General features: G+C 38.3%; 2 protein-coding genes and 1 long non-coding RNA gene across 7 annotated transcripts; all 3 read left to right on the top strand.

Moving 5' to 3' along the window:
• The first annotated feature begins 288 nt into the window (after positions 1-288).
• On the top strand, positions 289-6,759 carry LOC126626522 (serine/threonine-protein phosphatase 7-like). Of its 3 annotated transcripts, XM_050295875.1 has the most exons (8): positions 289-601; positions 982-1,230; positions 1,313-2,593; positions 2,674-2,779; positions 3,373-4,589; positions 5,500-5,646; positions 6,279-6,386; positions 6,473-6,759. In XM_050295875.1, the coding sequence occupies exons 2-8, from the start codon at positions 1,027-1,029 to the stop codon at positions 6,557-6,559; spliced, it is 3,150 nt and encodes a 1,049-aa protein (XP_050151832.1). In that variant the 5' UTR covers positions 289-601; positions 982-1,026; the 3' UTR covers positions 6,560-6,759. The 3 variants fall into 3 exon arrangements, with proteins under 3 accessions (XP_050151832.1, XP_050151833.1, XP_050151834.1); XM_050295876.1 differs by lacking the exons at positions 289-601; positions 982-1,230; positions 1,313-2,593; positions 2,674-2,779 and adding an exon at positions 3,111-3,174; XM_050295877.1 differs by lacking the exons at positions 289-601; positions 982-1,230; positions 1,313-2,593; positions 2,674-2,779 and adding an exon at positions 3,208-3,235.
• Positions 6,760-8,977: 2,218 nt separating this feature from the next.
• LOC126626620 (ATP synthase subunit gamma, mitochondrial-like) lies at positions 8,978-13,353 on the top strand. Of its 3 annotated transcripts, none has more exons than XR_007624744.1 (10): positions 8,978-9,206; positions 9,810-9,853; positions 9,962-10,114; positions 10,549-10,662; positions 10,751-10,878; positions 11,858-11,980; positions 12,072-12,191; positions 12,393-12,514; positions 12,658-12,789; positions 13,107-13,353. XR_007624744.1 is itself a non-coding variant. In XM_050295994.1 (9 exons), exons 1-9 carry the CDS (start codon positions 9,109-9,111, stop codon positions 12,725-12,727), a joined length of 972 nt encoding a protein of 323 aa, XP_050151951.1. In that variant the 5' UTR covers positions 8,978-9,108; the 3' UTR covers positions 12,728-12,999. The 3 variants fall into 3 exon arrangements, 1 of the variants encoding a protein (XP_050151951.1); XR_007624745.1 differs by having other exon boundaries at positions 13,095-13,353; XM_050295994.1 differs by lacking the exon at positions 13,107-13,353 and having other exon boundaries at positions 12,658-12,999.
• Positions 13,354-14,656: 1,303 nt separating this feature from the next.
• On the top strand, positions 14,657-16,749 carry LOC126625682 (uncharacterized). Its single transcript, XR_007624444.1, has 3 exons — positions 14,657-14,865; positions 15,737-15,800; positions 16,564-16,749. It is a non-coding gene; the product is annotated as an uncharacterized LOC126625682 (long non-coding RNA).
• The last annotated feature ends 290 nt before the right edge of the window (positions 16,750-17,039 follow it).

Raw genomic sequence — 17,039 nt, 5'->3', positions numbered from 1 at the left:
TCCCCGGACTTTGTGGATTGGGAGGAAATTGATCCTTCTTGGTTTTTTTAGGGAACTTTAACAAAAAGTTCCTGGTATTGTTCACTTTAATCAAAAATCACATTTTACTCTAAAAAGTCAATCATGGTACTATTCACTTTACCATTTAGTGTGTCCTTATCGTTAAAACCCAAAGTTTTTAAATTATTTTCATTAGGTTTTTTTTTTTTTTAGGTCTAATGTCCTTTCCATTGTATTGAGTATTGACCAAGAAACAAAATAATATGACCTTTTCATTGTACAAAATCTCTGTCTAAAAGTCTTAGAACTTTCCCACTTCACATCTCTTTCTCGACTTCGAAGCGCACCACTTCACTTTTCTGTGCTTTCTCCGTCGCCTAGCCAGTGGCCACCACGCACCACCACCAGACGACTCCTGGCGGAGCCACCGCCAGGTCCACCACCACGTCTCGGTCTGGTCGTTCCAACACGCCGCTTGTTTCTTCTTTCTTCGCACCTCAGCCACCACGACCTATCCCTTCCACCACCTCCACACTCCGTCTCCCCCGGCCACCACCCCCGCGGGTCCACGTCTTCTCTCCGGTCATCACTGACTGGATTGGTAAGTCTACTGTCTACAAATGCTAAAATTTCAAAGTAGAGTTTTAATTTGTAAAATTGGGGATTTGCGGATTTAGAGCTTATTTGGATGTGCTTTTAAAATTGCTAAAAACTCTTTTAGAGCTTTATGCAAGAAGCACTTTTAAGTCATTTTTCAGAATTTACTTATTTTTACAAAGAATTGGTTACAAAAACATTATCATTAAAAGCGTTTTCAGTCATTTTAAAAGGACATCCAAACAAACACTTATTTTCGCTTTAAGGTTTCAATTTTGGAGAAATTAGAAGGGCAGGGGATTAATTGGCTTGCATCAGAGTTTGTGAATCAGTGAATGAGAATTAGAGAAGGGGATTAATTTTCGGCTTCTCTGTTGTTTGCAGCTTCTGGGTTGTTGCATACGACGGAAGTGCGGGGATACTGTCCATATGGATGCTGAAGATTCTAGTGGTAAGAGGCCCACTTCCTCGAAAAGGAAACGGAAAACCTCCACAGATGGTGCACAGCTAGATTCTCAAACGACTGTATGGGGAGACAAGATTTTGAAGGGTCCATTTCCGGGAGGCCCAGAGGATCCGAGGGTACTTAGGAGCTTCCCAAGTCATGTAGCTGCTGCTATTTGGCATAATGTGGTATGATGTTAATCTAATTTTTACTTCATCATATTATGCATATGTTTTGAGGATCATTGGTAATTCATATTTGTGCTTGTAGGAACGTGAACCCCTTAGGGTGTTCAATCACACTTGTAAGCTTCAAGCATGGAAATTTGACCCATCAGTTTCTAACTGCAAGTTTTGGAGATATATTGATAGCTCAGGGTTGCGACCGCTTATTGATTGCTCATATAGGACATCTAATAAAATTGTTGTATCCGCATTCTGTGAGAGATGGCAACCCGAGACAAATACTTTCCATCTACCATTTGGTGAGTTGACAATCACATTAGATGATGTGTCCAACATACTAGGAATTCCAGTGGATGGTAACTCTGTATCTGTTTGTGATGATGAATTGGACAACTCTGTCCTAGCTAGTCAGTGCCATGATTTATTTGTCACTGCATTAGGAGTTACCGATGATGAGGCACGAGCTGAGATGGGTCGCTTCAGTGGTAGTGCGGTTACACTTGAATGGTTAAGGCAGAGATTTCACAAAGTATCTGATGATGAGTCTCCTGAATTTATAGAGCATGCAGCAAGGGGTTACCTATTATATCTATTAGGTTGCACACTCTTTGCGGATAAAACAGGGAATAGGATATCTCTCATTTACTTGCATTTTCTACGGGACTTGAATAGTGTTGGGGGGTATGCGTGGGGCGCAGCAGCATTAGCGTACTTGTATCGGCAATTAGGACTTGCTTCTAGACTTGGATGTAGGCAAATTTCTGGATATTTGACTTTACTAGAGGCATGGATCTACGAGCATTTTCACAAGATTGCTACTCCCCATGTTAACGTTCATTACTTAGAGGATCAGCCGCGTGTGCGCCGTTGGACCCCACGAAAGGATGCAGGGTTATCTTTACAGCATTTGCAGGCAATGCGACAACGACTCGATCTTATGCATGATAATGAGGTTGTCTGGGATCCATATCATGGTCAGAGAGGACATCATTCTTTACCAAAGATGACATTCTATACTGGTCTCCTCAAGTGTGTGGATATTGTGGAGCCTTATTATGTTGATAGGGTTCTACGACAGTTTAGCCTTGTTCAGACAATTCCCCGAATGACATATACCCCTTCTCGAGTTCAACGGAGCACTGATACAAAAATGTACAAGGTTGTGCATACGTACTTTGATGGGATTTGGCAAAGGCGTGAATATCACCTATTGGGACCAGAAAACCTTAGCAGGGAGGTTATAGCCCCATCAGATTGTGATCCTGGGTACCACTCATGGTATCGTAAAATCACCCATCCATACGTGCATCACCCTGATCATAGGTCTGCTGCCATACGGCCACATGACATAAATGATCCACATCAGGTAATTACTTAAACGAACCTTTAAAAGTACTTAATTATTATTGTGAATAATAAATATTTATATGCATATTGTTTATGTAGCGCATAGCACGTCTTCTAGCCATCATGGAGCCTATTTCACAGTCTAATCTGCGTTGTGCTTGTAAATTTTACGAGGCATTTGAGCAAGTCCGGTCAATTTTGCAAGGTACTCGGGCAGCCCAAAACCTATAACTCGTTCAATCAAGTGTCATTTAAATATTCATGTGCATATAAAATTGATGCTGGAAGAAGACACTCTGTGTTACTATGTATGCTGCAAATTCCCGGATGAGTTCATGTATAAAAATTTATTTGAAAAGCTTAACATAATTTTAGAAACTTATATGTGCATGTACATACGTATAGAAATGCGGTGATGAAAGAATATTATGTATAAGCATCGTTTAAAGCCAAGACAATCTAAGTGCTTCCAAATGACTTTGAGGCCGGTCGCTTAATAATTTTTCAGCAACTAAAACATATTGTGCTGAGAGTTAAATGAATATATATGCATGATAGAATTAAAATGGAATTGCTGTTTTGCTAGTGTGGAATATAATGGTATATAGTTATATTTAGATAATCCGGCTGTTGATATATCTGAATGATATGAATAGACAAAGTATGTAATTTCAACTCTCTTAAAAATCAAGTGTGAGTCGTGCACTATTATTTCTCATCCTTGGATTCTTTGTGTGGCAAGGAGATTTATTTGTATCAATATTCATAAAATTCACATTTAATTTGTATTTCGGTTAGGGTCTGAGGCAGAAATTGCAGCAACAGCAGCAGCAGCTCAAGCAGAACCAGCAACACCTGTTCCATCTGCATCTACAACCCAAAACATTGCAGACCCAGCAGCACCTGTTTCATCCGCATCTGCAACTCAAGACGTTGCAGAACCAGCAGCAGCTCAAGATGTTGCAGAACCAGCAACACCTGTTCCATCTACATCTGCAACTCAAGACGTTGCAGAACCAGCAGCTGCTCAAGACGTTGCAGGACGAGTAGCACTGCCGCTGGTCTTCGGTTCATCGTCTTCCTTTGTCAAAAACTCTGAATCCAAAGACAACCCATTGTCCTTGCCGCCGCCACCTGAAACCCCAATTTTCTGGCCGCCTGACGGAACGCTCAGCCTTGAATGGGTTCGGAACCTAATGTCCACTTTCGATTGGGCTTCTAGAAATCTTGAACCAAACCAATTTCCGGATGTATTTCCTATGGAGGTTTTTGATAGCTTGGTCCTCTGCGCCTTCAATATCCTCCACAAAGAGGCAAATTGCATTGCCGTCGACCAGTTAGGTATGGAATCCACTGTTGTCGTTGTTGGAGACATTCACGGTCAGCTGCACGATCTCCTTTTCCTTCTAAATGATGCTGGATTTCCTTCAGAAAATCGATTATACATCTTCAATGGCGATTATGTTGATAGAGGGGCTTGGGGGATCGAAACCTTCTTGATTTTATTGGCTTGGAAGGTGTTTTTGCCCAAGAGCGTTTATCTTCTTAGAGGAAATCACGAATCGAAATACTGCACTTCCGTTTACGGATTTGAAAAGGAAGTGTTGACAAAGTATGGAGGAGACAAAGGGAAGGATGTGTACCAAAAATGTCTCGAGTGCTTTAAACGTCTCCCTTTGACATCCATTATCGGGAAATACGTATACACTGCTCATGGTGGGCTGTTTCGCAGCATGGTTGCATACCCCAAGAGATCAAAGGGAAAGAAGAGGAGGAAAATATCTTTCGTTCCTGAACTGAGCAGTAAATTGTCTCTTGGCACGTTTGAAGAATTGAAGAAGGCTCAAAGATCGGTTCTTAATCCTCCGTGGATGGGTTCAAACTTGATTCCTGGTGACGTGCTATGGTCAGATCCCTCCATGGATCCCGGCCTTTCTTTGAATGAAGAGAGAGGCATTGGTTTGCTTTGGGGCCCTGACTGCACTGAGGAGTTTCTCAAGAAGTTTCAACTCAAGGTAACATAAGATGGAATCTGCATTTCTTGGTTTTAGGCTTGAATGTTAGTTTACTTGCATGGTTACATGTTGGAAAACTATATGTTGTGGGATATTATGTCGATGCTATGATCTTTAACAATATGCCTTTTGTTGTCTAATTTCTGGTGACTTGCTTGTTTTAGTTTGTTAAGTGATGCATTCAATTGATAGCGTATTGTGACTTCGAAACATGGCATGCTTTAATTGTAATCTTGAGACAATGCACATTTCTTTTCTAGAACTAAACCTTTGATTAATTTTGTTTACCGGTGTTCCAAGTGCTGTGATGGTTGGATAGCAATTAGCCAATAACTATGTTTCCAATTATGAATTGGAATTAGGTAACTTTTATAACTAATTGGGACAAGTCATTCTATAGAATTTTGAAGGTTCACACGAAGTTGATTGGTCGAAAACAATATTTGACGGATGATCAGTTGTTAACCCTAATACAATGTTGACAACATATAGATTACAATGGCGTATTTTATGTCCTAGTTAAATGATAACTGTTAAAGCTTAGTTATGAAAGCGTGCATAAGAGCATGCAGGTGCTTATGGGTTTATTATTGCCTTGATAGTTTTTAACCACCTTGGCCTCCGGCTCAATAGGTAGATGGTGGGTGGCGTTCGACTATGTCTTCCGTTATAATTTTACTAGTAACGGAAAGAAAATGTCTAACTTTAATTTTTAAATGACTTGCTGCTGTAATGTTTCTAAAGTGCACAGAGGCTGTTGCACTTATGTTTCTCTCTCACACTAAGCATGAGACCATTTCGTACTACCGTCTTGTTACGTTTACTTCCTTTTTTCGTATTTTAATAACTAGTAATAATAATAGAGATCCAATACTAAGATTTGAGTTATTCTATATTGTCAAAACCACAGTTGATTATTAGATCGCATGAAGGCCCTGATGCACGGGACAAGAGGCCAGGTCTTGGTGGAATGGATAATGGGTTCACCATAGATCACACTGTGGAGTCAGGGAAGCTCATTACTTTGTTTAGTGCTCCAGACTACCCACAATTTCAGGTTTGTTTAGGATCTTTTGAGATTAGTATTCGTTGTGTTCGTAGTTTTGCCAAATTGCGCTGCAACGTTTGCTTGATGCATGTATGGTTATGTTGATGCAGTTTTGCATGTTTACTTCTAATATCCGAAATTCAGTTATATTAATTATTAACATTGGTAAGCTCTATAGGTTTGAAAGGTTTGTGATAACAAGATAGTAACAGAAGTAAAACAGAATGAACACTTTCTTTTAGCCTTGTAACAGAGATATCGAAGATAGTAATTGGATATCAAAGATAGTAAGATAGTAACTGGATGATTTCACCCGTGAAACTTCTGTACAGAAATCGTTTGTTTAATAGAAAAAGAGCATAGATAAGGTAAGGTACTTGAACCCGATGAACAAAGAATCAATATATAAAACTGAAATATATAGATGCAGCACGTGAAATGTGTTTCTATGTGTCTAAATGTATAGCTAGTGACTATTTGTAACTAGTCCATCTCCCGAGTTATGCTGTGATCCTTTCGTAGCTCTTGATTGAGCTTTCAATTTCATCTAAGTTTGGTTTTACTTGCGGATTTTATGAAATATTTTATGCCCCTGTTTTCGCATTCTGTAAATTGACACCAATCTGTTGATGCAAATACAGGCAACAGAAGATAGGTACAGAAATAAAGGAGCTTACATCGTTCTGGAACCCCCTAATTTTGACGATCCTGTTATCCACAGCTTTGAAGCAATCACTCCAAGACCTCAGGTACTTGTTTTTTACTGATCCGAGATTTCATAAAATCCCTGATAAGTTTTTTGTTTCGTTTCATAAAAATATGTTCATACTCGCAGGCAAATCCCTTTTATGACTTTGAAGAAGTGGCTGATTCTGATCAAGAGTTGGACTTTGCATCGCCATCGATGGAGACTAGCCCGTGAAGTCCCCGGTCACCTGTTTTCTGATGGTTTGTTCATGATTTTTTGATGCGTTTCTCCATTTTGTAAACTGCATTTTCTTTTGCCTTTGCCAAATGCCATTTCAAAATGCAGAGCAGCATCTTCAGACAAGGTAGTATCATGGCAATCTTTTGGTTCATCGTCCCCATCAATGAAAATTAGAATACAGATGCCTTTCTATATTGATCCGACTTGTACGTTAACTTGTGTCGTTGCTTTAGAAACTTACCGCTCTTTTAGATGTGCTTTTAAAATGACCGAAAGCGCTTTTGGTGAAATTTTTTTTAGAACTAATTCTTAGTAAAAATGCAAGTAAATCATATAAAAACACTTAAAGTGCTTCCTGGAAGAAGCACTTAACTTGTGCTTCTTGCAGAAAGCACTTCAAGTGCTTTTGGAATGTAAAAACATTTTCTCAAAATACGCTTATAGTTATTTTGAAAGCACATCCAAACGAGCTATTAGTTATGATTAACTCGAATAACACAAATTCGACTTTGGACGAAGATTATATGTATGGCCATGCGTCGCACATTTTCGAGAATTAATATGAATTTACAGATTCCTTGCTAAGCAAGATCAAAGTTTAAATAGACCGACGGTTAGGTTGTATAATCCCATAATAAACTAATCAACATTAATATCCGGATGTTCAAATGAACAAATGGAAGCTAATTGGCCTGATTGAGGTTGGTTTGAAAATTTAAAAAAAATAGAAAAGATAGGATCGGTAAGATCATAGCGATTCATTAAGTCTTAGTCGCCATTACGAAGATAGCGACCTCCTTTCAGAGACATTCGGTAATATTCTATCGATCGTATCCTATTCTAATTTATTTATTTATTCGTTTTTTCTTTGAATTTTTTTTCCTATTTCACTTTATTTGAGTAACCACTCTTAGATTCAAATATCTTTAGATTTATATTGTTTTCAAGTGTTTAAACATGGATTATAAGACTGAAAATGCATTTTGTAGAACATGTAGATGATAGTTTGGTGTTATGGTAAGAGAAAATAAAATAAAATTTTAACAAGAAAATACATAGAAAATAAATAAAATTAAAAAGGAGGAGGATGATCGGTAGTGTGGAAATTTTTTGGAGTTGACATGTGAACTTCTACCAGCAAATAACGAGAATGCCCTCATTAATTGGCAAACCCCACATTTAATCCACGCACAACACTCTTGAAGACTTAAGTTGCTGACTATAACCTCATCAAGCACTTATGCCCATGACAAGGAGAAATTCAAAGGTATTAAAGATATAATTCATCACTAAAACTTATCTTTAAACTTTTCCAATTGAAGACTAACTCAACCAAGCTATGAATGAGAATCCCATCCAATCTTGGACACTACAAGATAATCCCAATATATTATTTAACTAATAATATCTTCAGAATAATTCTTTCCTCTTCCATGCAATGGATGACACACCACCACTTATGGAGATGCCTACCAGTCGAGCTCTTCCACCCCAAATGGCTAACCAAAACCGCCCTAGCAAGTTGTAGATTTGACGAACACCTTCGCGCAGCAGATGACCTTGGTAAGTCAGCTTCTGGAGCACATCGAGTAATGGCTAACCAAAACCGCCCTAGCAGGTTGTAGATTTGACGAACACCTTTGCGCAGCAGACGACCTTGGTAAGTCAGCTTCTAGAGCACATCGAGACGTAGCGCACTCCTAACAAGGTGCCCTAAAGCTGAGTCAGTTTCAAGTGTATGTATAATTAGTTTTGTAACATTTGAAATTTGATCGATTTCCTTCTCTCATTACTTCTTACTTCTTAGTTACCACAAAAAACAACCACTCCCTCTTTGGATACAAAGACATAAGCTAAATTCTCAATGCATATGTAGCCATTAACAACTCATACATATTATGTAAACCTAACACCCTTGTGTTTTTAGCATGCGAGAGCCTTAACCTAAGACGTTTGACCCCTCCCCAACTTTCTTAGTACCTAATCGAAACCTTTAAGAAGTGTTTTCGTAGTTAAACTTTTATGCCAAAACCAAACCTTTTAAGGCATAACAAGTCACCCCAACATTCCATCCAAATGAGACATTTTCCTTAAGACTGTTTGTTCTATACAAGCGATATTTGGTATTACGACAATCTACGAGAAGAGAAATTTGAACTTAAATATAAAAAAGCGAGGACATTGACTTAACTAGCAATACGAATGTAACAAAAATTAAAAATACGTCACACCGCCTAGAAAATTTGAAATCGGACCCTGAGTTTTTGGATTTGACAGGCCGGGCCTATTGGGCCAAAGTCCGAGTTTTTTCCTTGCTTAATTGCGTTAGCGTCAGCACTCAGCAATATACAAAATACGACGTCGTTTGAAACCTCAACCTCGCACGCGCATCGCATCCTGCTGTCAACGAAGCGAGAGAAAGTGAAAAGTGAAAACGGACGCCTGAGAGCTCGCAGCTGTATTTGTTACAAGCCGAAGCATTCGGATCCCAACTTCCAGTTTCTAGGGTTTCCAATCTCCGATCACCACCAATCCCCAAATCCATGGCGATGGCTGCTCTCAGACGAGAAGGGAGGCGTTTCGCCCCTTTGATCTCTCCCCATCCGATGGCCGCCGTCCGATCCTCCATCATCCCAGCCGAGTACGCTCTCTATCCAAATCCGCCGTTTTTTATTTACTTTTATTTCTTATCATTTTGCTTGCATTATAGTTTTTCATTGCCGTCTGTTTGGATGCCGAGAAAAATTGAGTAATTGATAAAGGAAAGTTTAATTTAGGATGGATTTTGGTATATATATATATGTATGAAGAAATGAAAGCTCAGCTTAAGTTAGGGAGTGATTTAATTTGTTTGTGCAAAGTGAGAACCTTTAAGATTACTGAATTTTTTTCGGTGAATAACAAGTGGATAATTGAATTTGTTAAAAGGATACTACTGCAGATGTTAGGATTGTATGGAAGGCTGAAAGTAATAATTCACACGAATCCGCCAATCCGTCGTTAGAATTTAGTGAGCGAAAATTGTTGATGTTGTTTGGGTTTAATTTGTTTGGATAGGGCTGAGCGATATCGTTTAGATTAACAAGAGAAATGTAGGAGGGGATATGTTTGGTGCATCTATGAAAGTCAACTATAGTTCTGGATCATCATGCTCGCTTGATTTCATTTCCATGTTTGGATGTCTCGCTATCGTTTTTTGTTGTTTCTGCATTTCGACAACTAAATTACTTGGTTTGGTGTTCAGGGAGCAAGTACCTTTGGGAGTGCGCTCAATTTCAACTCAAATTGGTAAGAACAATCATCATGAATTAGTTATTATTTTTTTCCTATTTTATTTCTGTTTTCCCTGCTTTGCAAACGGTGATGTGGTTCATTGGTAATACTTTGTATATTCAGTTAGAAACCGGATGAAGAGTGTGAAGAATATCCAGAAGATCACAAAGGCAATGAAGATGGTTGCAGCCTCAAAGCTCCGAGCAATTCAAGTTAAAGCTGAAAATTCTCGTGGCCTGTGGCAGCCTTTCACAGCACTTCTTGGCGACACTCCCAGTATGTTTAACAGCGTAATCTTCATAGGCCAAGTTATATAAGTTATTTTGTTTCTTTACATTTTGCTTATTCCTGTTAAAGACATGGCATCTTTGACAGCATTACTCAATCTAGTTGCATAGGTTAGTTGCAACCAGTATTTCTTAAATTTTTCTTTATTTTAGAATGCTTAATGGACTGTTCCGCTTGCCAAAGTCCTAGTGCAACTGAGGAATTGAAATCACTGTGCTCCTTTTATTGATAATATGGGTACTTTACGGATATGTATTTTAACTCTTTGTCCCCCAACCCGCCCCATTTTCATTGCTTTGTACTTGTGCACATTGATATTCTCGTATTTGTCCCCCAGTTCGCCCCAGTTTCATTGCTTTCCACTTGTGTACATTGATATTCTTGTAAGTTCCCTCATTGTGTATTTTATTTTTCCATGATAGGCGTCAGCGTTAAGAAGGATGTTATTGTTACCGTCTCTTCTGACAAAGGTTTATGTGGTGGAATTAACTCTACCTCAGTCAAGATAAGCAAGGCCTTGCACAAGTTGAACGCTGGTATTTCTTGGAAGCTGATTGTTAGTCTGATGTCTGCTAAGTTTATATTTTATGCACATTAATATTTTTTTCCATGAAACTATTGTAGGTCCTGAAAAAGAGACAAAATATGTCATTTTGGGGGAAAAGGCAAAGGCTCAGTTGATTCGTGACTCTAAGAAGGACATTGAGCTATGCATAACTGAGTTGCAGAAGAACCCTTTGAACTACACCCAGGTTAGTATGTTTTGAGTAAAGAGAGCCCATGCGGTGTTTGCTTAAAGAACCACACACACACTTGACCAACCTACGTGGGACATTAGCAACGTATTTGTTTTATTTTGTCTTTCATATTTTCAGTATTTAATTGCGTTTCATACATGACATTTTTAGTGATAGGGGATCCAGTAAAAATCGTTTATCATGTCATGTCAACCTTTGGTGTTAAGTTTTTTTGACATTATTTTAATCTTTGTTAAGTTTTATTGACATTATTTTAAGCTTAATGTCTCAATGACTTATATTTTGTTCAAATTAATTGTTATGCAATGCATTATCAAATTTTCATTAAAATTTCAATTTGACCTTACGAACATGATTAGTGATCAAATGTTGACTTTTTTGCTGTCAATATTGTAAAAGCGGAGCACCTCCAAGAGCTTTTTAAATGTTGTTTAAATTAGCTAGTAAAGAGTATCAAAAAGTTAATTTAGTTACCCAATTGATCTTAGCATCTACAACACCTCTCTATTCTAACAAACTCTGAATGTTTTATTAATTATTCAAGTTTTGAAAAAAAAATTATTTATTAATAACCACTATAGAGCTTTTAGGAGGGGGAGTATTGAGTTTTAATGTTCGTTTCAAAATTAGGCTTTTGTTAGTTTCTCCCTTCTCCTCCCTAAACTTAAAGACCCACTATTGATTTTGTTAAGTTAAAGAGATTTTGTTAAGTTAAAGAGCCCTTTAAAGAGTCATTTGGGGATGAATTTCCTTAGCTTGGCTCTCTAAACTAGCTTTCCAATAGGTTTAAAGAGCCTCTTGGAGATGAGAGCACACATTTCTTTATACTTGTTGATGCCTATTAAATTCTCTTTGATGAGTTATCTTGCCAGGTTTATATGAATAAAGTTATTAATGTGGCAGTTATTCATTATATTAATTATCAAATGTATGAGCTCTGACCATCAATTGCGTGTACCTTTTGTCCTTTCAGGTATCTGTCATAGCTGATGACATTTTGAAAAATGTTGAGTTTGATGCTTTGAGAATCGTCTTCAACAAGTTTCAGTCAGTCGTCTCATTTCTGCCAACTGTGTCTACAGTATTATCTCCCGAGGTAATAAGAATGCTTCGGTCCAGTTATTGCACCTCTTTATCACTCAATTCATGTTCTGTTGTATTGGGCATTTGATACGATGTTCATATAGATTGTGGAGAGAGAGTCTGAAGCTGGTGGAAAGCTTGGCGACCTAGATTCCTATGAGATTGAAGGTGGTGAGACAAAGTCAGAGATACTTCAGAATTTGTCAGAGTTCCAATTTTCATGTGTAAGTCCTTTCATTGAGGTTAGAGACTTCGTATTTTTTTATTTGTTAATCAAACCACTGACCTGGTTGGATACTTAACGTCAAATTGCATTTGTTGCGGTATTGTCCTAAGATTGACACTTTTGGTTTTGGAGTAGTCTCTATAAGTGAATATATTTTATTACCTTTTATTCATAAAGAAGAATTTCATACTTTGGGCAGGTCATGTTCAATGCGGTGATGGAGAATGCTTGCAGTGAGCAAGGAGCAAGGATGTCTGCCATGGACAGCTCAAGCAGAAATGCTGGAGAGATGCTTGATCGCCTCACACTCACTTATAACAGGTCCCCTTATCCTCCACCCCCAATTTCTTCGAAGTCCTAGCTAATCCTTTACTGTAGACATTTTTTAATTTATATGACGACTTTAATATCGTGTTCCACCATAAACGACTGATCTTTGTTGGTTATGTGGTTATTTGTTACAGAACTCGTCAAGCATCTATTACCACCGAATTGATTGAGATTATATCTGGAGCGTCAGCCCTGTCGGGTTAAGTTTATCTGATGGTGACGAAATAAAAATGTGTTTATGAAGTTTAAGATGTTACCTTCGAGAGGTATTTTGCTACTTTTCTAATAATTACTCCAGGTTCAATCTCTGGGAACTAGAAATTATATCAATGATGGTTTAAATTGATGGTTCTGGGCTTCCTTTCTTCTTTTTAAGTTCCGCACTGCATGTGAAAACTTCATCTTAAACGAGCGAGGATTGTATACATTGTAACTGTTCATTTTCTTCGAAGTACGTTTCATGCTTTCTCTTCTCAGATACTGTTTTCTTGAATCTCTTTTGCAATAGCTTCGGTCATGCTCGATTTCATAAACTTGTATTCATGTTTTCATTCTCTGGCTTGTAATCAAGTTAACATTTCAGGGATGGCGAAGGTTCTCTTCTCGATCGAAGCCATGCGTGTTATGTTTCCTAAACGAGATTTTGTTCGCGATTTTATACTTTGTAAGGCAATTATATTCTTAGGGACCATCCAATTGGGTGGATTTGGTACAACGGTCGACATTTCTCCAAAACGTCTATATTCTTTTTGGTTGAAAGTTGCAAAAAAATTGTACTTCTAATAATTCTCCTTTTTGACATACAAATTTTGTGGAGGTTTTGGTGGAAATTTTGGTGCGCATTTTCTCTAACTCTTTTGCTACGGATGATGGGCCGCAGTGGAAAACCCGTCCAAGAGACTAAATTTTCAATCAATGTTTTGTTTAGTAGTTTTGGTTTGGAATTCGATATTTCATCTTTTTTATATGCTGAGAATTTGACGTAGTTCTCACCAATCCATTCTTCTTTGTGTCTACTTGCTAATTTTGAGAAGATGTTGAACGAGTGCGGTCGAGCGAAATGCGTGCTTACCTGAAATATCATGAAAGATATTATCTGTATTTGACATCCAAATACATTTTTTCAACTATTCGTTTAGTGTATAAAACGATTAGGGAAGAAAGGGAAGTGTATGAAACGACTAGGGAAGAAAGAGGAGGAAAGCAGAGGCGATCTTCTACTTCTTCCTTCGTCCATCCCCTCAGTCGAGACTCCCCTCTCGCGCTCGTATCAGCAAAGACAGAAATGCTTTCCCACATAAACCATTTCCCTTTCCATTCCATTTTCAAAGAAAAGAATCCGACCAGAAGAGAAGATGGATAGAAATTTACAAAAAAGGGTTTAAGACACACCAACTCTCGCATTATGGCATGCTAAAATATCGTTGTTGGCATGCGATGACATGTCACATGTCTAAACAAGTCATTACTTGTCTTGACACGCTAACCCTCACATCGTGGCACGCCTTAACAAGCCTTGCGAATTGTCGACAGAATGCTTGGCATGTCATGACATGCATTCTGCGGACGATTTGCAACGCTTGTCATGTCGGGGCCAACAACAATGTTTTGGCGTGCCCCGATGTGAGGGTTATCGTGTCATGCCATGCATTTTTCTAACATTTTGACACGCTAACCCTTGCATAATGCATGCCAAAACATCGCTATTTTCCTCGACACTAGCCTCGCTTCTAAATTATTCCGAAATAGAAGGCAAAGTGTTGGCAAAATGCATGTAAAAAAAAAAATATATATATATATATATATATATATTCTAGGAAAGAGTTGACCCTGGAGCCTTAATTTTTTTTTTTTTGGAAATTACTACAACATAGTAGGCAATTATGTCAAACCCCACCCCCATTTTTCATCCTATTTCTATTTTCCCCTAGAACATATTTGTTATCTATCAATTTAGTCCCTTATTCTCTTTTCATCCTAACCTTTGATCTAGAAATGTTGTCTCTCTTAGACTGCCATGTGGCAGCTCTCATATCTCTCCCTTCTTCCCTCTATTCCCGAAACACTCCCCATCACAGAACCTTTCTCTTTTGTTTATTTTTTTCAGTTTCTTTCTCTCTCTCTCTCTCTCTCTCTCTCTCTCTCTCTCTCTCTCTCTAAGCTCCGAGAGCTTCTCTCTAACTTTCACCTCACTTCCTTCACAAATCAAACCCCAAAAACCATATATTTGGAATCCTTGAGACCTAACGAACTCAATGGTACCCTTGCATGCGCCATCTAAGCACCGTGGGTTTTTCTGCCATTGAAGCCGAGAGCTTCAAAGCGCTAAAACTCGAACCCAGGTAAAGATTGTGTTCCTTCTTCAAATTTCTGGGGTTAATCATGTTATTTGTGTTGGTTTTAAGGTCAAAATCGAGGGTTTTAACCTTAACTTTTCTCTATGCCAAAAACCCGGTTCCGACGATGAACTCCGGCGAGTTCGTAGGTGTGTGTGTGTGTACAAGTGTGTGTGTGTCCGTGTGTGTGTATGCAAACTGTGGGTGTGTGTGAGCATGCTGTGCATGCCGTGTATACTGTGCGTGTATGTATGTGTATGTGCAAGTGTGTATGTGCGTGAACCGTGTGTGTGTGTGTGTGTGTAAGTATGCATGATGTTGTGCGTGTGTGTGATTATATATATATGCATATGCAGACTGTGCATGTGTGTGTGTTTATGTATATATATATATATATATATATATATATATATATATATATATATATATAGGCAAGTGTGTGTTGGTGTGAATGTATGTGTGCATGCGTGGGAGTGTGTGTGTGTGCTGGTGTGAAAGTATATGTATGTGTGTGTTTATATATATATATATATATGCATGTGTGTGTGCAGCGCATGCTTATGCATGCTGCGTGTGTATGTGTTTATATATATATATATATATATATATATATATATATATATATGCATGTGTGGGTGCAGCGCATGCTAATGCATGCTCTGTGTGTGTGTGTGTTTATATATGTATATATATATGTATGCAAGTGTGTGTGTGTGTGCAGTGCATGCTTTGCATGTGTGTGTGTGTGGGTGAGTATGGGTTGGGCTCAAGCCCAAACCACCTCTTGATCCTAACCTATCCAAACCCAAAACCTATTTTCATTTCCTAAAATTCTATCTTTTGGGTAGTTTATTAAATTGTACATTTTCGTGCTTAGGTGAAGTTGCTAGTGGAGACTTCCTTAATCATTTTCCGCACAATTCTGCTGCTTCGGAGTATCTGTGAGCGGACCACCTTCGAAATTGCATGTTTTATTTATAGAATTGCATAATTTAGTAGCATGCCTTGCAGAATTATTGATTTGAGGAATACTTTACAGGAAGCATGATGATTTAATTATGATTGATATATAAATATTTTAAACTATTTTCATTATATCATATTTTCTATATAACCCTCATTCTGGTAGACTATCTCATCGATGACGATAGGATGCTAAGAATGTGTTTCAAATGACTTTCGAACACCTCTTCGTAGTATAGAGGATCGATGAATTTATGCTACGAAGTTTTATTTTAGAGATGAATTATGTTTTGTGCGTACCTAGTGAACACTATGCCGCCGGGGGCGAGGATCTGGTGTTGGCATTGAGGCCGGGAGAAATAATCCCTAGCGAAAGGCTGAGGGACACGGAGACAGGCATTGGGCCGGGAGGGAGATATCTCTGGTTACGGGCACAGAGACTGAGGTGCAAGCATTGGGCCGGGAGTATTATTATTCAGTGCACTCACTAGCAGCACAACTTGTGTTATGCTTCCTGATATGATTGCTGAGATAATTTCTGATATAATTTTCTGAGATTGATTTGCAGATGGATATATGAATTATTTTTATGGCATGCTAGAGGTTTCAGAAAAGCTATCACTTATTATGCTAGTAGTTTTCATTATATAAACTGTGGGGGTTAGTATGTTCATAACTGTTTTTGTACTATATATATATACAAGCTTGGTCCACTTACCCTTGTTTTGCGCCCCTATTCAGGACTTAGGATGAAGGCACATAATCCCGTCATCAAGGTACTTCCGCAGCGGCATCTTCGAGTCCTCTCGGGGTAGGACCCACTCATTTGTTCATTCAATCTTATCTTAATTCTTGTTAGTGACTAGGTTTAGTTGTATGCTCTGAACACGTTCCTAAATTGTTAATTTATTGTTTTTAGACTCATAACCCATATTTATTTCTTATTCCTAGCTTTTGTATCAATTAATGGCTTTCGTCACCCTCGGGTGTCGGCCAGCACGTGCCTATCCTGGTATTCGGGGAATATCAGGGTCGGGGCGTGTCAAATTATATATGAAGGGTTCTTACCGATAAGAACATGTTCAATGATTAAGCTGAAAATTTACAAAGGTTATTACTGGTAAGAACATGTGTTAATTTTCAGCTCTATTAATGAACGTGTTCTTACTGGTAAGAACCTGTTCATATATGACTAGCATTCTGTTTTGTACTAATTT

Source organism: Malus sylvestris, chromosome 6, assembly GCF_916048215.2.
Source record: "Malus sylvestris chromosome 6, drMalSylv7.2, whole genome shotgun sequence".
In the NCBI taxonomy this organism is placed as follows: Eukaryota; Viridiplantae; Streptophyta; class Magnoliopsida; order Rosales; family Rosaceae; genus Malus; species Malus sylvestris.
Note: the sequence above shows the minus strand (reverse complement) of the source record. Positions and strands in the feature narration are given on the sequence as shown.